At 45.1% G+C, this 19,714-nt stretch overlaps 2 protein-coding genes across 15 annotated transcripts in view; one reads left to right on the plus strand and one right to left on the minus strand.

The window, feature by feature from the left end:
* The window catches only part of ASB7 (ankyrin repeat and SOCS box containing 7), a 41,616-nt gene extending 30,197 nt beyond the window's left edge, over positions 1 to 11,419 (minus strand). Inside the window, exons 1-4 of one of the 8 annotated variants that reach the window (XM_077918978.1) lie at positions 10,929 to 11,237; positions 3,644 to 3,732; positions 2,000 to 2,110; positions 760 to 854 (exon numbers count right to left, since the gene is read on the minus strand). The gene's annotated coding sequence lies outside the window, so the exon portion shown is untranslated. Of the gene's footprint in view, positions 1 to 759; positions 855 to 1,999; positions 2,111 to 3,599; positions 3,733 to 10,499; positions 10,791 to 10,928; positions 11,238 to 11,394 lie in introns of those variants that run through there. The other 7 variants (XM_028706537.2, XM_028706540.2, XM_028706539.2 and 4 more) reach the window with 7 other exon arrangements.
* Positions 11,420 to 11,444: 25 nt separating this feature from the next.
* LOC114584561 (protein Lines homolog 1-like) overlaps positions 11,445 to 19,714 on the plus strand; it is an 85,569-nt gene continuing 77,299 nt past the window's right edge. The window contains exons 1-5 of one of the 7 annotated variants that reach the window (XM_028706527.2): positions 11,445 to 11,558; positions 13,753 to 14,274; positions 14,371 to 14,460; positions 18,024 to 18,165; positions 18,389 to 18,979. In XM_028706527.2, coding sequence (XP_028562360.2) covers positions 13,843 to 14,274; positions 14,371 to 14,460; positions 18,024 to 18,165; positions 18,389 to 18,979 — 1,255 coding nt within the window. In that variant the 5' untranslated portion in view covers positions 11,445 to 11,558; positions 13,753 to 13,842. Of the gene's footprint in view, positions 11,559 to 11,582; positions 11,867 to 11,940; positions 12,261 to 12,717; positions 13,310 to 13,752; positions 14,275 to 14,370; positions 14,461 to 18,023; positions 18,166 to 18,388; positions 18,980 to 19,714 lie in introns of those variants that run through there. The other 6 variants (XM_028706525.2, XM_028706534.2, XM_028706532.2 and 3 more) reach the window with 6 other exon arrangements.

Below are 19,714 nucleotides of genomic sequence, written 5' to 3' on the forward strand. Positions count from 1 at the left end.
TCAATGGACACAACTATTTCTAATAAAATGTCATGCAGCATTATCTACATGTTCCTCAGGAACAGTGGAATTAGCTACCCTGCAATTCACATGGACTATCTATGCATTTAAAAAAATCTTTGGGTTCTTTTAAGATTTGCGATGTATGCATTTGCATTATACAAGTGAACCAACAGTTTTTCTTCCTCCGACTTAGATTTGTGCAAGTGTAGAGGATGGTTTGCCAGTAGAACCAGTAGAAAACTGTTACTGTTCAAAAACTACACTGTTTTTTTAAAAAAAATAGGTTTCAGAAACACTTCTACATACACAGAAAACCATAACTAAAATTGCTTTGCAATCTTTAAAGTTGCTTTGCAGTTTTTAAACATTCTTTAAAATTTGCCTGGATGCTCATATTTTGAGTAGCAACAACTTGGGTAGCCACACTGGCTGCTGACAAAGTTTGGTATTTAGTATTTGACATTTAATATCCAGTATCTGAAGTAGTTTTTTCTCTCTCATAAAAACTGTTTTTCTGTGGCTGGGTATCTATAACATGTTTTATAATACAAATCAAGTCAGGGAGGGGGGAAATTGCAATGAAACTTTCATTTATTGTTATTTGCCTTGGCCATTTATCCCTAATGTTATCACTGAAGATAGCACTGAATGAGTAGATCCTGGATGTCCTCCACTGTTACTACCCTAAGAAAGAGGCATTTTAACCTTTTCTAAAACAAATCAAAGTTTCAAGTGTTCAATTAAAAAAATAGTTACCTTATAAGCAGAGGTCACTTTTTGTTAGTTGTATTTCCCATCTTCATTATACATAACCTTGTTGGCAGGTATAATGTGTCAAGCGAACTGCTTTCCTTGAAATAAAGAACGTAGTCTTGTTAGATCAAAGCAAGCAAAAATAAAAATTGTTCATCAACTCTCAAATGTCACATAGATGTCATGCATCTTAACAACAGGGTGTCTAAAACAGGGTGAAATAACGGAAGCGGTTTGAAAAAAGATGCTTAATTTAAGACATGTAACTTGGCAGGGTAGAACATGGAGGAAAAATGCAGGGTGGACAAAGAGAAGGAAGAAGAAACAGTAACACACACTGGCACATCAGCACCCCATCTTTTTTCTAGTAGGCACATAGATGTACAAGCATCAAAACCCTAAAGGTTATCCTGTGAAGAAGATGGCAGGTGAATGATGCCTCCTCACTATAGTCTACAACATGCTTTCTAAATATTTCTGGGTAAGAAATAATTCCCCTCCGTGAAACCTCTATATGCCAAATAATCAAGTAATAAGTTATGGTTACAGAATAGAAAGGTTATGGAATAGAAATGCCACTACCAGTTTAGGCCTGGTTTGGGGTCCTAAAGTAAGGTTATGGAATAGAAACTACTTTGGTTCCCTGGATGATGATCTCAACCTCTGAGTTGCTTTCAATACTATCAAGCATGGTATCCTTCTGGAGGGACTGTCCAAGTTAGGGGTGAGAGTCTTCAACAACTCAAGGACCACCTATATGCATAAAAACTAACCTGGATGCTGTGATCGCCATCTGAGGCCCTTCCTCGTGTGCCTCCTCTGCAAGAGGTCCGGAGGGTGGCAACACAAGAATGGGCCTTTTCTGCAGTGGCTCCCTTCTTGTGGAATGCTCTCCGCAGGAAGGCTTGCCTGGTGCCTTTGTTACATATCTTTAGGCACCAAGCAAAAACATTCCTCTTCTCCCAAGAACTTTGGCTAATTGAACAATCTATGCCTTTCCAGCTGTGGGCCTTTTGTTTCTGTTTGTTATGATGGCATGTATTTTTGGGTTTTACATTGTAAACCACCCTGTAAACTTTGTATAAAGGATGGTACAAAAAAATATTATTATGAATAATAATAATGGCTTGTATACCCACATGGCCTTTTTATGCACAGGTCATAGGATCAGAGACTCAGTTCCTTTCTCAGGATTATAACTGTCAACATATATAGACAATGTACAACATTCCTCTTTCCTGACCTTCTTTCTCAGTTGAAGGCTCACTCCTATACTTGCAGGGAGTCCGTCAACAGAGCTTCAATGGCACATTAGTGCATCTGGCACTTATTCAGAACAGGATTTGACTTGAATCTAGAAAATGGTATTCAATGCTGCTTTACTGATGTTCCATTTCTGGTGGTCCTATGCAAGTCACTCCAGCTAAACATCAACTAGCCAACTGTAAAATGGGACTCAATGTCCCACCTCAGTGGAACACCGAGTAAATGAGTTAATGATTATAAAGCACTAGGCATATTATTGGTGTGCATATAAATTAAGATTTGAATTCCAATTTAGACTTGTTAATGTTAAATAAGTGTATGAACCAGATCTAGGTTCCCTGTGAACTGTTTCCTTCCCCACATGTTACTTTGGTCCCTTTTGACATTATTAAACAGGACCTTTAGACTGTGGACAGGATGATCCAGTTCAACTATCCAGATTTTATCTTATTTGTATATAAAATGTCATTTATAATTTTATATGCTCATTGTTTTAGAATATGATTGCAATTTAAACAAGTGCAAAAAAAGCTCCTCAAGATCACAAAGACTCCATAAGAGCATTGCAATATAAAATAGCACAAACATTTGAATATACTTTAGCCTTCAGATAAATGTAAATATTTAACATAAGATGAATTTCAATCAAACTAAGATAAAACACTTAAGGCCAATATATTCCACCTTTTGTTGTTTACTTTGCAAATCTTTTGCTGGTGACATATCTTCATATTCCTGCAATACTAAAAAGCCCCCGTAAAACACACTGACCTCACTGAACAAAAACAACATTTGACTCTTTCACTGCTAGAGTATCAATAGAGCCCAATCTCATCAAGACATTTTTTTATTATAAACATACATCAGTCACAGAGGATATCCAATTTCCAGGGATATGCACAAAATGCCATGGTTCAGACAAAAATCTCAGCTTAATAAGTGAAGATACACATGATTTTTGCCCCTACAAGAAATGGGCTGAAGACTTTCTGGTTTAATTGCAGTGCACCAAAAAGGCAATGCAAGATGGACCATGCAGGCCCAAGGTTTTTCCATATCTTAGCATATACTGTACGAATCTGTGCTTAATATCTGAACCAGACAAGTGAAAATTGATGCTCAGAAAATAACAGATCCAGCTAGAAGTTAATCCATAGCTATGAGTTTACTTGGTTCTAGTTGCACTGCCTTCTCTTCACTTTGAAATCTAACTTGTACTACAATAAGTTTATTACCTGTATAAGCAAAAAATATCCAAAATGGAGACCTTTTTACATGAAGGCCACAATCCTATTGGAATACAATGGAGCTTCCTTTGAAGGAAACATGCATGGAATTAGTCTTCAATAATTGCCTATATTGCACACAATACATGCTATGTAAAATTTAGAACAACTAATTCTAGAAGGCCATCCAAATTTTCCAGGGTAACTAGCCAAAATACAAAGAGAAAACAACTACGCCACTTGCATCTCTCAACATTTTGATCATTTTATCACAGTGGAAGCTATGTAAGACATCAGCCAACAGTTACAATCCACTGTCAGCAAGCCAAGAATCTGAGTAACAACACTCACAAAATAGTGTGAAAGCATAAAAAACCAGGATTGAAGTTTGTCACCTGGATACTGGATTCTTCCATTACATCTTTGTCTCTTGACTTTTGTTTTGGATTCAAAATCTGCGAATTTATTCTGCAGCGGCATGAGCCTGGAATGACAAGAAAAACCAGGGTTGCAGCTGGTACAAGTTAATTCCTTACTCTACACTTGTTTTATTACATTTTACTCTACCCTTCCATCAAGGAGTGCAGGGCAGTTTATTGGTCTCCATCCTCAACCCCAATTTTTTCTCCCAACAAAACTCTGTATTTTGTTTTATGCTGTTTCAATTTTTTAAAATAAAAATTGGACTCTATATTTCTAATCTCGGACCTTTGGATGAAGGGGAGAGTATAAATAAATAAATAGTAAATAATCCCTGTGAGGAAGGTTAGGCTGAGAGATGGTAACTATCCCTAGGTTGCCCACAGAATTTCATGATACAGTACAAAGTCAAAACCAAAGTCGTACAGGCCAATTAACAATATTAAGTAGATCCTGCAAGATTAAAAAGGGGGAAGATGCTTAACTCTGGCTAGGCCAGAGGTTTTCAACCTTTTTGAGTCCACAGCTCCACATTCTTTCTGTGACACCCCTGTGGGGCTCAGGAGCCTAAGAGCACCACTTGCCTCCAGAGCTGGCAGCCTCTCACCCTTTTTCGAACACCCTCCCTTGTGGAGTGTTCCCTCAGTTTCCTCTCCTCTCCCTTCGAAAGTCCTCCAGGCAGCTGCTGTTGCCATCCCTGGTCTCTGAGCTGCCCCCCACCCCCAAAAGAGGTGCCTCCCAGAGGCACCATTCGCCTGTAGAGCTTATAGCCAAGGCTGCTGCAATAGAGCACCACTTGCCTCCAGAGCTGGCAGCCTCTCACCCTTTTTCGAACACCCTCCCTTGTGGAGTGTTCCCTCAGTTTCCTCTCCTCTCCCTTCGAAAGTCCTCCAGGCAGCTGCTGTTGCCATCCCTGGTCTCTGAGCTGCCCCCCACCCCCAAAAGAGGTGCCTCCCAGAGGCACCATTCGCCTGTAGAGCTTATAGCCAAGGCTGCTGCAATAAACAACTATGCAAGCCTTTGTGAGGCAGAGACACGAGAAAGCATCAGAGGAGGGAGGGAAGGAAAGAGGGACAGAGGCCATGGCACCCCTGACCATCATTCAAGGCACCCCAGGGGGCCACAGCACACTGGTTGAAAACCACTGGGCCAGGCTATAGAAGACTTCCATGTGATAGTTTTAAAAGACTATGGCTGCAATCCTATAACAGCCTAGCTGGGAGTCAGCCCCATTTAACTCAATGGAACTTATTTCAGAGCATATACATATAAGAGTGTGCTATATAAACAACCACCTAAGGATCATGTCAGAAATGTAAAACAGATGGCCAAAATAATAAGCTTCAGAAATATAGATCTATGATTCAAACACATTGCTGTTATGCTTCAGTAGTCTTAGAGCTACATGGAAGAGTATGTGCAAGTTACTTCTGCATCTACTTGCTGCTTTCGCATACATGCAGTATATCCTTCACTTACAGAGTACGACAAACTTGAGATACCTGTATACATTTTTCATATTTGAAAACTGGCAATGTGTTTGGGACTATTTTGTGTCCTTTTCTGTTATAGCTTGAAACTCATAATCTGCCCCCCAATTAATAACTTATAAAAATTGAAGCACAGTTTCTTTGGAATCTAATAGCTTGTGGGCCCCAAAAAGCACTCAGGAATAACATCAGACTTGCTGACTGTGTGCTGCCCTCCCCGCAAAATTCCTGGCAGTGAAGGGGAAGGGATAAGATTAGCAAACACCCCATTTCCATTTTTTCGGATTTTGGCAACCCCCAAAACGGCAAAGGTTAAGCCTGATCAGTATATTTAAGTCCAGGCCCCTGGAGAACAAAGGAGGAAACAATTATATTTAAAATTAAGGAAGGAATGAGGTTATGACAATACAGTGGACGCTCGGGTTGCGAATGTGATCCATGTGGGATGCACGTTTGCAACCCTCAGCATCCGCAACGGTGCTTCTGCACATGCGCAAAGCACAATTTAGCGCTTTTGCGCATGCACAACTGCCGAAACCCGGAAGTAACCCGTTCCAGTACTTCCTGGTTTCGGCGGTCCGCAACCCCCCAAAAAACGCAACCTGAAGCATCTGTAACCCGAGGTATGACTGTATTAAGTGGATCAAACGTAAGCAGTATTGTTGGTCTGTTGTAGCATATATTACCATGGCACCTTAAAGCAGTGTTCCTCAAGGTTTTAAACTAGGGCTCCTGTTCTGAATAAAAAGTCAGGCCTCTAGCTCAGTACTATCTACACTGACTAGCAACAGCTCTCCAGGGTTTCAGGCATGAGTCTCTCTCAGCCCTACCTGGAGATGCCAGGGATTGGATCTGGGATTTTCTATATAAAAAGCAGGTGCTCTGCTGCTGAGCTACAGCCCTTCCCCTACCCAACCTTATGGCTGTCCCCCAATAAACTGTCTTATGGGTGAGAGTGTGGAGATTCTTGCTCACATGCTGCCTGTGGAAATCTAGGGACGGTGGTCCTAATTGTATACTGGTCTTAAAAAGGGGAATCAGTTACAACATTTCCACCAATTCCCCCCTCCACAAGAAGCAGCCTTACAACAAAGCAGCAGCTATAGCAGAGCTCCCTTATTCCCAAATCATGTTAGTATAATGTGGCACTGGGAATACAGTCATACACACCCCTCCAATATATCAAATGTGGATGCTCCACCAGAGAGCTTTCAAACTCACCCAGATCCTGGCTAGTGAGGGAAGGAAAATCCTAGCTTTTCAGCATCCTGTCCTGAAACTCCTCCAAAATTTCAGGTGATCTGTGCCCTGCACCTCCCTCAGAGCAGCCTGCTGTACAATTTGAAAATCACTCCTTTAAGACTAGCATACTTGCTGTGGAGCTTTCACACCTTGGAAATTCACTGCTACTGTTAATTTGCTGTGTCATACTAGCATTTATTAAATATTTTAGTTTAAAAAAATCTATTTCTATGATCTCCTATATGAGCTGAACATTATATTTAAAGAACTAGAAGAATATCTCCATTTCATGCCTTATGTCTTCCTCTGTTGCCCTCCTCTCTTCTCCTCTCCCCACATCACAATTTAGAGTGTAAGCTCCTCGAAAGAGGAACCCATCTTCTACATCACTCTGTGAATTGCCATATACAGTGGTACCCCGCAAGACGAATGCCTCGCAAGACGGAAAACCCGCAAGACGAAAGGGTTTTCTGTTTTGGAGGCGCTTCGCAAGACGAATTTCCCTATGGGCTTGCATCGCAAGACGAAAGCCCATAGGGAAATGCTGGCGGTCGGGAGCAAAGACTTTCGCCCACAGCCGGCCTTCAGAAGAGGACCTCTTCTGAAGGCCGGCGGGGGGCAAAAGTCTTTGCTCCCCCCCGCCTGCCTTCCCCCCGCCTGCCGGGGGCGATCTTAAAATGCTGGCGGGCGGGAGCGAAGCGTTCGCTGCCGACCCCCAGCATTTTAAAATCTCCAAGGGACAGCAGAGAAGTCTCTGTCCCGGGGAGGTTTTAAAATGCTGGGGGTCGGGAGCGAAGCGCTGCCGACCACCAGCATTTTAAAATCTCCCCGTGTCCCGGGAAGGTTTTAAAATGCTGGGGATCGGGAGCGAAGCGCTGCCGACCCCCAGCATTTTAAAATCTCCCCGTGTCCCGGGAAGGTTTTAAAATGCTGGGGGTCGGCAGCGCTTCGCTCCCGACCCCCAGCATTTTAAAACGCTGTTCCGAAGGGGGGGGGGGACACCTGCCCCAGCCGCCCCACTTCGGAAAGCTGTTCCGAAGCGGGGAGGGAGGGCGGGGACATCTGCCCCAGCCGCCCCACTTCGGAAAGCTGTTCCGAAGTGGGGAGGGGGGGCGGGGACATCTGCCCCAGCCGCCCCACTTCGGAAAGCTGTTCCGAAGCGGGGAGGGAGGGCGGGGACATCTGCCCCAGCCGCCCCACTTCGGAAAGCTGTTCCGAAGCGGGGAGGGGGGGCGGGGACACCTGCCCCAGCCGCCCCACTTCGGAAAGCTGTTCCGAAGCGGGGAGGGGGGGCGGGGACACCTGCCCCAGCCGCCCCACTTCGGAAAGCTGTTCCGAAGCGGGGAGGGGGGGCGGGGACACCTGCCCCAGCCGCCCCACTTCGGAAAGCTGTTCCGAAGCGGGGAGGGGGGGCGGGGACACCTGCCCCAGCCGCCCCACTTCGGAAAGCTGTTCCGAAGCGGGGAGGGGGGGCGGGGACACCTGCCCCAGCCGCCCCACTTCGGAAAGCTGTTCCGAAGCGGGGAGGGGGGGCGGGGACACCTGCCCCAGCCGCCCCACTTCGGAAAGCTGTTCCGAAGCGGGGAGGGGGGGCGGGGACACCTGCCCCAGCCGCCCCACTTCGGAAAGCTGTTCCGAAGCGGGGAGGGGGGGCGGGGACATCTGCCCCAGCCGCCCCACTTCGGAAAGCTGTTCCGAAGCGGGGAGGGGGGGCGGGGACACCTGCCCCAGCCGCCCCACTTCGGAAAGCTGTTCCGAAGCGGGGAGGGGGGGCGGGGACACCTGCCCCAGCCGCCCCACTTCGGAAAGCTGTTCCGAAGCGGGGAGGGGGGGCGGGGACACCTGCCCCAGCCGCCCCACTTCGGAAAGCTGTTCCGAAGCGGGGAGGGGGGGCGGGGACACCTGCCCCAGCCGCCCCACTTCGGAAAGCTGTTCCGAAGCGGGGAGGGGGGGCGGGGACACCTGCCCCAGCCGCCCCACTTCGGAAAGCTGTTCCGAAGCGGGGAGGGGGGGCGGGGACACCTGCCCCAGCCGCCCCACTTCGGAAAGCTGTTCCGAAGCGGGGAGGGGGGGCGGGGACATCTGCCCCAGCCGCCCCACTTCGGAAAGCTGTTCCGAAGCGGGGCGGGGGCGGGAACACCTTCTGAAGGCGGGCGGGGGGCGAAAGTCTTTGTCCCCCCTGCCTGCCTTCCCAGGGGCTTTTAAATCGCCTCGGAGAGCGGAGAAGTCCTCCGCTGTCCCGGGGTTTTTTAAAATGCTGGGGGTGGGAAGAAAAGCCCTTGTTCCCCCCCCCCCCCAGCCTTCAGAAGAGGTCCGGGGACAGACTGTCCCCGGACCTGGTCTGAAGGCGGTTTCCCTAGGAACGCATTAATTGATTTTCAATGCATTCCTATGGGGAACCGTGCATCGCAAGACGAAAAAACCGCAAGACGAAGAGACTTGCGGAACGAATTAATTTCGTCTTGCGAGGCACCACTGTACTTGGATGTCAGTATATTAACTCCCCCCCCCCCAGACACACCAAGAAGAGTGCTATAAAAGGCCACATGTCCACTCAGAACATAGAGAAAGTGGGTAATGGGGGCAGATGTGTTAATCTGCTATGCAGAATCAACTTCTTCCATATCCCACATATGATCACTGCGATCTGCAGGGGAGCTTCTCCTACAACGTCCAAAGATTTCAGAAGCCCACTCCATAGTAATTTGGAGCAGGTAGCAATGTGGTTCTATGGAAAAGCATTCCTTTCAATATATGACAGATGCCCACTACCTGCACTTTCCAGAAACAATTGTAAACATGCCTTCCCAGCTATGTGAATATGTATATCCTGTAAGTGTCTAGCTGGTATAGCTGTTTTATCTGCTGCTCTTTTCTTTACTGTTTTAAACTGCTGAGCTGCTTTACTGCATTCTCTACATTTCCGTGAGACGTGTGGAAGGTGACAAAAATCCTAAATCTCTGAGGTACTCAGAAAAGGCTTCTCATTCTAAACACATAGTTTTTAATCCAAAGAAAAGAACTCACCATTACTTTTCAATTCCTTCATGCCAGAGAAGGGGTGGAACTTGAGCAGAGGTGACAATATAGGTCACCTCATTCCTCACCACATACCCTTCCCAGATCAACTCATCTTGATTTACCTGCTTCCCTTCTCCCAGAGATGGGAAACCCGTGGCCAGTCAGATGCTGTTAGAAAGCAAACTCCACCCGCCCAAACAGAACTCTTATTAACACAACTAACCCACCCCATCATCTTTCCGATTCTTCCAAATGAGTCACATTTATTCCTTCTGAATCTATTCTTATAATCTCCAACTATGTTCCCAAGCTTCCAATTTGCCTCTGACAAAAAAGTGGCCACATTTCATAACTCCCCATCAACACACAACCTAGCACTACAATCTTAACCACATCATTAGAAAGTAAGCCCCACTAAACTCAATGAAATGAACTTCCAAGTAGACATGTACAGAAATTGAAACTAAAGAAACTAAACTAAAGTAAAAGCTTCCTGGTAGCACAAGCTGTTGAACAGTGAAAGACTACTGTACTTCAGAATGTGATAGGCACTTCAGCATTAGAGCTTTTTAATCAGAGGTTAGATTGCCACATTTGGGGGATGCTGTAGCAACAGCACTGGCAGAGGTTGGATTAAATGACCTTTAATGTACCATCCAACACTATGAGTCTTTCACTTTGGCAGGGGGAGGGATATCGTTTTCAGACACTATTATAAAATAATTAAGTTATTTATGTGGATACAATAAAGCAGCCAAGCAACAATTACAGGATAATAAACAATGGTAAGTTGTTTCTTTAGGTTGTACTGAAACACTAGCTCACTATGGCTAGGATGAACTACAAGCAGAAGACAACTAGCACAGAAGCCAAAGAAAAATCAGGGAAGAGAAGCCCCCTCCTCAGCACAAAAATGCAGCAAACTACTACAGGAGAAACAAAACACTCTCTCTGCCTGACCCCAGAAGGGTTCTAACATTTTTTCCACCCTCAGACTCTTAACTTTTATAGCCATTTTTTTCCAGTTTCTTACCAGCCTTTCCCTGCAAGGTCTACATTTTTTTAGTAGCCTTCTTACCTGTCTGTCAGCCAGAGGTCCTAGGATAGGTTATAAGAGTTAAAAACAAACAAACACAATTACAAAAACAAAACAACTACAGCCATAAAGCTAGGTTAAGGAGCGTTCACTGAAATAAATAATTAAAGAAACAGCAGTTGCAAAGGAAAACTGGGTAAACCTAGCCACCCCTTCTGATATGGCGAAGGGGCTAAGCACCCTACCAAACCTCTAGCGGAGCAGGCCCCTCTCTAGCTTGCAAGCAAGGAGCCAAGGCAGATATCCTATCCCTATCCTATCCCTGCCCCTCCTCCACCATCCCAGGTGAGGCTCACCCAATAATAATAATAACAGCAGCAGCTGCTGCTGCTACCGCCTCTCCTCTCCCCCAGCCCGTGCTGCTATTGGGGGAGGGGGCCGCTAAGCCCCTCCCTCTTCGCCGGCCGTTACCTGTCTGTCTTTCCGTCTCTCTCTCTCTCTCTCTCTCTCTTTTTCAGTCACTCACGGGCCCGGCCCAGCCGCCAGCCCGCGGCCACTTCGCCCCCTCGCTGGCGGGGCAAGGGGGGGAGGGCTTGCGTACTCGAGGAGGAGAAGGGAGCCGTAGGCACTGCTGGGAGGGCGAAGAAGAGAAGCGGCTGCGGAGGGAGACTCACTTTGCACCGACCGACTGACTGACTGAGGAGGAGCCACCTCCTCTCCTCACTCCGGGGTCACCGGGCAGGGGCTGACCCCGGCGCCCAGCCAATCAGCGGCCGCGCTCGCCTCCCCTCCGCCTCGCGCCGCAGCCCACCGCCTCTCCCGATTGGGCCGCGCGGGGGTTCCGAGCGCTCCTCCCCTCCCACATCCCCGTTCCCTCCCCCCCCCTCGCTCTCGCTCTCTTCCTCTCTGTCCCCCCCACCCACTCCCTCCGCCTCACCATAAGGGGCACAGTCCCGCTGCACTCCCTTTCGGCACTTCCGGAATCATGGCAGTAACTTTTTTGTTGTTGTTGTCTCGCCTGCTAACGCCGGGTGTAGAAAAAGAGCTTTTCGTTCAGATAGGCAGTGGGAGAGCGGCTCCCCACATACAAAGCGATGGCCGGTAGCGATTTTCCGTTTAATTCCCCTAAAGTTCATGCTGCGCGAATTTACTCTAAACTTTTCTTATCTCTATGGACTCCCACCGGAAGTTCCGGGTATTGGTGTCACTCTATTTTTTGAAAATTAAAAGATCTATATGTTCTACGGTTCGCTGCTAAGAGAAAGAGCGGGGCGGAGCCTTCCTTATCTCCCTCAGTGCCGGAAAGCGCGAACCAGGGTTGTTGTTTTTTGCGACGGGGAAGGCGGGTCGCTCGGACTTTCCAAGAGGAGGTGTTAGCGCTGCTTCGATGGCTAGGCCTAGAAGCTGGGGTGGGTTGCCTAGCAACGCACGGGCGTTCGTTGTAGTGATGCTGTTGGAGGGCCTTGCGGGGGGGGGGGACGGCTTTTCGCTCTCGGGACGCGGTGGTAGAGCCTTGAGCGGGTTGAGTGGACTGTACCACACTGCAGGTTTGGGGGGGGGGGGAAGGCTTCCTTTATTATGAGAGGCAGCGTGCTTCAGAAAACCGGCTGCTGGGGAACGCGAGCAGGAGAGGAGTTACTATGTTTTGGCTCTGCTTGTGGGCTTCCAAAGAGTCAACAAGATGATGGACTAATCACTAATGTTATGTTGCATTTATTTCCCACCCCACCCCCCCCCCGCCCAAGGAGCTCAAGTTGTGCTTCTGCTTGTCTCCTTCTTTAATCCCCACAACAACCCTGTGAGGTAGGTTAGGCTGAGAAGCAGTGACTGATTGCAATATATCTACATGGTTGCAATAATTCAATAATAATAATTTATTATGTATACCCCGCCCATCTGGCTGGGTTTCCCCAGCCACTCTGGGCAGCTTCCAACAAAACACTATACAGCGGTACCTTGGGTTACATACGTTTCAGGTTACATATGCTTCAGGTTGCAGACTGCGCTAACCCAGAAATAGTACCTCGGGTTAAGAACTTTGCTTCAGGATGAGAACAGAAATTGTGCTCCGGCGGCACAGCAGCAGCAGGAGACCCCATTAGCTAAAGTGGTGCTTCAGGTTAAGAACAGTTTCAGGTTAAGTACGGACCTCCGGAACGAATTAAGTACGTAACCCGAGGTACCACTGTATTGGTGTTAGCACTGTGGCCAAGGAACGAAATAAGAACTTAACCTGAGGTGCCACTGTATATCAATTTAACCCCCCCCCCCCAAAAAAAAAACAATTTCCAGTCAGAAAAATAGCCAGGTAGAAGGCTAAACGAGCCTTCGGTTTGATCCAGCAGGACTCTTACATTCTTAATGAACTGTCCTAGTTAAAAAAATAAAAATGGAATTATCCCTCACCAACCACTAGCACATCACAGACGGAGCTGTTATCTGTCATCAACTCCATCCTGTGTGCAGTTCTGTTCATCCTGTGCTGGTGCTGGACTTCAGATTTTGGTTTTTGTAATATATACAGCGTACAAAAGTCCATTCAGCCCCTTCAGGATCCTACCACCTCATTGTGCTCTGTAAATGTATCAGGTTTCAAGGAAGGACTACCAGGAAGAGATGGGTATATTGATAAGTTTTAAGATGAGGCATATGAGGGAAGGAGTAGGATGCAAAAAAGTTCTTGTGCTTTATATTACTTAATATTTGTAGCATTTGTTATATAGCACTCTAAAGATTTCAAAACGCTTCCTATTACAACAGCATTGTGCCAATCATAGTAATAATTAACCTAAGAAACAACCTAGGTTGATTAACCTAGTAGGTTGCATCCTTACTTCTCTTAATGGTCTCAGGTATGGGTGAGTTTTCAGAAATGAACATAGTTCTGAAATGTGTGTTTGTTTAGCTGAAATGTGTATTTGTTTGGCTGAAATGTTTTATTTGCCAAAGCCATGTGTTTTCTTGATAAATTGTATGCAATAGTAGATTTAGACTGCGATCTTATACATACTTTTCTAGGAGGGTGACCTCATTAGTGTCTGCTTCGAATAGACTTGTAAAGAACTGCACTGTTGGGCTGCAGTATCTATTTTTATTGCTATATCCAGCCTTTCTTTCAAGGAGTTCAATATTCATAGTTCTGATATGCTTTATGTCCCCCATAGATATGCATAAGATTGCACTGTTTACAAAAGTACTTACTTCCCATCAGATAACTAATCTAAACTGTTTGGTCTTCTTGCTGATTTAACAATTTCCTGCTGATGATGATATTCATTATTGCCTTTAATTCTAGATGCACCAGAGAAAAAGCTGCATGAAATGATGAACTTTCTCTGCTTATTGGAGAAGCAACTCAGATCTCTGTAATGTGAATGTGCAAAGAATGACCGAAAATACCAAATTTTCTCACAACTGGGCTTCTCTCCAGCAAATGTATGATGATATGCTGGCAGATGCCTTATTTCTGAAAGATAGTCATAGTTGTGCAGCTCTTCTAAATCCTCCTATATCACTGCGACACTTGTCATCAACAAATAGAAAATCATGGGCAATGAGTCTGTTTTCTCCTAACACTGGTGCTTGGAACTCTTCTGATCCAGCGTTTACAGCCCTCAAGACAGATGATGAGCCGGACACATCTGAAAATGTGATTCATTCAATATGCCATTCACGAGAAATTATGCTGCTTCAGTTAACCTTGATCAAGATGATGCTATCCAAAATGCAATCCCAAGGGGTGGCAGTTGAATCAAAACAGAAATATGTAGAGATTATTAGAATTCTTTTGAAAGAAGCCAACATAGACTCAAAATTAGTAAGTTTTGGGGTGCTTCCCCACCCCCACCCCCCAAATAGCTCCGTTGCTAAGATATCCCTTATCTATAATTCCTCCCTTTTCCACTTATTGCAGATTCATCTGTTACTTATTTCTGATAAACAACTGTCTTATCAGGCTTCCAAAGCTTTGGTCTTCCTTGTGCGTTTTCAACTAACAGAAGAGGTGAGTTGCAAAGTGGGCTTTGGGCTAGTTCCCACTAAAACAGCTTTCTGCTTCACTCTTTGTTTTTTGAAGTAGGTGTGTAATTAAGTCAGCTGCATCAATCAGTTGATTTAAAAATCTGTTCAAGTAATTAGGGGATCCTTTTTAAATCAATCATAATGTTTTTAAAGTTCATTATTTTTTATTTAAGTACTTTAAAATCTGTGGATGGCAGATATCTTCTTAGAAAAGGCTTTCTTTTGCACACCAGAGGGAATTATGGGATTTTCTGTTAAGTTCAATGGGGCTTACTGTTGTGTAAATGGCTGCAACTGTGTACCTACATAGAACTCAGTGGGGCTTACTTCTGAGTAGACTTATAGGAGAATGCTGTTAATTGATTAAACAGCCAATATTTCTTTACTTAGCAGGGCCATTTTTAAGGTGGTGTTTGAGAAATGAATCACTTTTTCTTCTTTTAACTAATCAGATTTTGTAATGTTACTCCATCACCCTAGGCTGGTTTAATGGGGGGGGGGTGCTTCTTTACTGTGAGGTGTGAGGGTAGAACAGTCACTCAAAACATGGTCAGACAAAACACTTGCGTCTTCAGGGGCAAGAGAGAGAAGGGCTTTCTTCATGGTAGTGCCTAGATTGTAGAATGTCTTTGTTGGTGAGAGCTTCCTCTCTACTTAACTGTTATTTAATGCTTTACATTTACAGCTTTTATTCTGTTCTTCAGTTGCAAAGACTCTGAGTGGCTTATATAAGATAAAAGCAAGACTGCCTCTGTCTTCAGGCTTACAGTGTTGAAGAAGTGGACAGACTTCATATATTGATGATCTACTTTGTTGTTTTTGCTAGAACCCCAATATACATTAACCAGAATTGGGTACAAAATACCACTAGCATTGAAAGTACAAGGTCCTTCTGACCATATTTTGAGCCTAGGAATTTGTTTTCACTATCTGAACTGAACTTGCAGTCCTTCCACACAATAGTCTGCTTTTGGTTATTCTGGGCTTTATTTCAGTAGTCAAATTGAGGTGGGAAAAGACATTTGTTGTTGCTGCTGTTGTTGGGAGTCAGAAATCGTTGCTATAGCAAAGCACTCAAATATCTTCTGATAGATCCTGATCTACCTTCTGTTCACTCCTTGTCTTAGGTACATGACACAAAATGAGAAAGTTTATGGAAGGAGACAACAGAAATAATGACATCAGTTGTTAAAGCTGCACTGTAATTTTTCTAATGACCAGCTTGAATTGAAACAATTCAGGGAGAGGAGCAGATAAATGCAGCTTGTCTTGAAGGCATTGGCCACTGCCAATAACAGATGAGGAAAGGAAGAGCCTGTCCTGTCTCCAAAGAGCTAGTGAAGTAGCCTTGCTTCCCAGTTCTCCCTCTGCCACAGCCTGCTAGAGTTAAGACTGTTCCTTTCAGTAGGCAGGGGGTAGGACAGCTGCTTTGAAGTACAGTGGAACTTTGATATTTAAACATCTTAGTTGTTGAAATGTGCTCCTGAATGTTGTTGAAATCTGCTCCCGAATATCGAAAACCTGGAAGTCAGTGTTCCTGTGTGTGAATGTTCTTCGGAAGTCGAACGTCCATCGTGACTTCCGCAGCTTCCAATTGGAAGCTGCGCCTTGGTTTTTGAACCATTCCAGGAGTCGACCGGACTCCCGGAATGGATTAAATTTGAGAACCAAGGTACCACTGTATAGATTTTTGTATTGTGCTTTTAGTGCTGTGTTTGATTCAATTACTGTTAGATATATTGAATATTACGTATAGAAATGCAGAATATAGTAAAATAATATTGATTGCTACTCCCTTTACAATTTTCTTAAAAGAATACCAGCATACCCAGACATACCTGCATGTCTTGTGTCTCATTTGTTGCCTGCCTTCTCTCTCTCTATATATATATTTTTTTTAAAAAATGAACAATTCCATGCACATAGAAAATTATCATGTCAGAGAGAAGGCTAAGCTAATTATTCTATTTCTGTAGGAGAGCTATGGGTGATGGGTACTGACTCTGGTGATTCTATAGTGGCAGCACACGTGGCCCCTATTAAGCATGAGCTCTGTGTATGCATGCACAGGGTTCTGATGCAGATTCTCTCCCATGTTCAGCCAACTTTTGCATCCTCAGCGTTTCATCCAGGTGGCCAACGCAGGTGAAGCCTATTCTGCTGTTTCACAAGCCTACTGTATTAGCTTTCTTTTGGTAGTGCAGTACCAGAATAATCAGGCAGAGGGCTTCATAACATAAGAGAAGCTAAATATTTGTTATTCCGTCTTCAGAAGCGTTTGCACACTTAAGGGGCTGATCAAGACAATGTCTGCACAGTGCATTAAGGGTTGCAGTATCTCATGATCCGCTATCCAAATGCAAGACCTTCAACTTAAGCCCAGCAGCTGCTAAGTAGTGGGTGACAACTTCCTCGCAAAATCTGTCTGTTCCCTACAGACCCACTTTCTACAGTTTCCCCCCAAAAGATTTTTATTGAAGTAAATCAAAATCAAACACAATAAAAATGAGAGAGATATGAAAGGGTATCGGGTAGATCATAGAGTTGGAAGGGACCATGAGGATCATCTAGTCCAACCCCCTGCAATGCAGGAATCTTTTGCCCAAGACCATTAGGAAAGCCAAATTTTATGTTGTACTGTGGAGAGGGAGTCCTGTGTATCTGTATTTGTTGTATTTAAGATAAAGTCCCACCCAACATCATAAGAGTTTTTCAGAGTCCCCAGAGCCTTTGGCAACACATAATTTATGAGGTACACCCCCCCCCCCACAATGCTAAACGCTGCATCCTCATTTTATATGAAAGTCTTGTAAGGTTGTCTGTCCATTTGGGGGCAGTGAAAGTTTTAGTAGCTACCAGCATCCATGCCAAAAGTTTCTGAAAGCTAAAACCTTTCAGCTGATTGTCCTATAGATACAGTAAACAGAGCTGCAGTGAGTTAGAATATTTCTAATGATATAGCTGAGCTCTTGCCAAAGGACCGAGCGATTTCCATTCACTTCAGTATTGCCTTCATAGTTCATAATTTGACCCAGAGAATGCAGTGTTCTTTGCTGTGAAAACGTCAAGCCTATTACAGAATGGCCTATCCTCCGTTACCTTCCCACGGCAGCGGTACCTATTTATCTACTTGCACTGGCATGCTTTAGAACAGCTAAGTTGGCAGGAGCTGGGATGTTTCCATCACAGAGTTCCATTGCGCCAGAAGTGGTTCAGTCATGACGGCCACATGACCTGGAAAGCTGTCCATGGACAAATGCTGGCTCCCTCAGCCTGAAAGCGAAATGAGCACCACAAACCCACAGTCGCCTTTGACTGGACTTAACCATCCAGGGGTCCTTTACCTTTTTTTACGTACTATCCATTGTGGAAGCCACCATTGGTCTTTGTGTTCTGAATTCAAGTTGTGGATATTGGGTGTCTCAAGGCTATTCACATGCTCCCAAATGCTCAGGGGTAGGGGAAGAGGTCAGATTGCACCTCTTCAGGCCTATCAGTTGCTTGAACCCTAATATAGATAATTGTTTTCTCTCTCTCTTTTTTCAGGGTTCCCTGAACAGTCCCTGGTTTGCTTTTTGTTCAGAGGCTTTGTCTGGGTTTCCCAAGAGCAGTCATGTAGCGGAATGCCTGTGGACTCTTACAAACGTGATCAGAGAAATTTTAAAAGATGAAGGATTGTGCAAAGGAGGTATTGTTTGAACCAGGTTTACTTTGTAAATAACCTGTAGGGGAAGAAGGCAGCATGTACTAGAATAGTTTGTGTGCCTGAAAATATTTACTGTGAGCTTTTCTGTCTAGAGCAAAAATCAATATTTAGAAGTTTAAGATTTTACAAAGCTGCTTTAATTGAGTAGATGAGCCAAACTGTCTTAGAGATGGTCCTGAAACACTGCTTGATGCTGTCATTATAGGTGGGCTACAGAAGATTCTTACTTCTCTTGACAAAGTGCTTGAAGACTTTTACAACCGCATCCCATCTTCTTATTCTGAGATTGCCCAAGTATCTGCAAAAGCCACAAATGACTTGAGCAGCTTTCTGGACCTCCTTGAACTACTTGTGGCCTCCAGAACTCAGGCACCACTGAACCTTGTCTGTCAAAGGATGTTGCTTTTGAACGTTTCATGCGTGTTGGGTCTTGTCACTTCACCCGTTCATGATTTAATCAAGAAGAAAGCTATCGTGCTGCTTAAGAAATGCATTCTTCACAAGGCTGGCGAAGACCTAATCAAGGGAAAGGTGCCTTCTTCCTCCCACCCCGACCTGCATTTTGACAAGGACAGATTAGTGTTTGCTGGTGTCGTTCTGCAGTTTGTAGCTACTGGGTGGCTGAATCGTTTTTCGCTTAGTGAAAAGGCGAGCCACTATGGAGGCCGTCAGGTGAAGCCAGAAGTGGGTATCTGTTGCAGTCCTGCTCAAGTGACCCTAAGAGCCCTAAGCTTGGTTTTGCTTAAAGCTTTAGAGGTTAAGATAACAGATTCTGCATCTGAAGCTGAAGCCCGAGGTAAGTTTTCAAAGTGGCTTAAACCCTTCCCAGCCATTAGTTTTGTGGGAGAGGGGTACCTTTAGAAAGGAGTGAAAGGTCATAGGCCAATCTCCCTGACTGCAGAAGATGGCGGACTCTCCTTCATTAGAGGCTTTTAAACAGAGGTTGGATGGCCATCTGTTAGGAATTCTTTAGCTGTGATTCCTGCTTTGAACAAGATGACCCAGGGGTGGGGGGTCCCAACTCTACAAAAATTCTGTGATTCCCACATCAGACGGTTACCATTTTCTCTATGTGCCTCTTCTCTAGATTAACAGTTCACGGGAATGGCCATTCTACTTTGTATTGCCAGTTTTACTTCTATAATTGGTGCAGGCTCACAGTTTTGGCAGCACGCCACATAAGGCCTGGCACTGTTGTAGTCTTGGAACAAAAGAATCCCTTCTACCCTGCAGTCGAAACACTTCCATCTCTCCCTTCTGTTTGTGAGTTGCAAGAGCTGCTGGAAGTAACCATTTAGACTAGGGTTTGGCAACATTACACCCAAGGACACAAAGTGCTTCTGAGCCTCCTCCCCAACTCATCCTTGGTCCTGAGGGGGTGAGTGGTTACCTTCTCTGTTGAAAAGTATGTGCTTACTCTTAACCTTATGCCCACCGGAAGTACATATGGAAGAAGAACAAGGAAAGATTGATTAATTACTTGAAATGAAAGTGACAGCGCATATGGGTGGTGCTTTCAGACAGCAGAGTT

This window comes from Podarcis muralis, chromosome 14 (assembly GCF_964188315.1).
Source record: "Podarcis muralis chromosome 14, rPodMur119.hap1.1, whole genome shotgun sequence".
NCBI classification, from domain to species: domain Eukaryota; kingdom Metazoa; phylum Chordata; class Lepidosauria; order Squamata; family Lacertidae; genus Podarcis; species Podarcis muralis.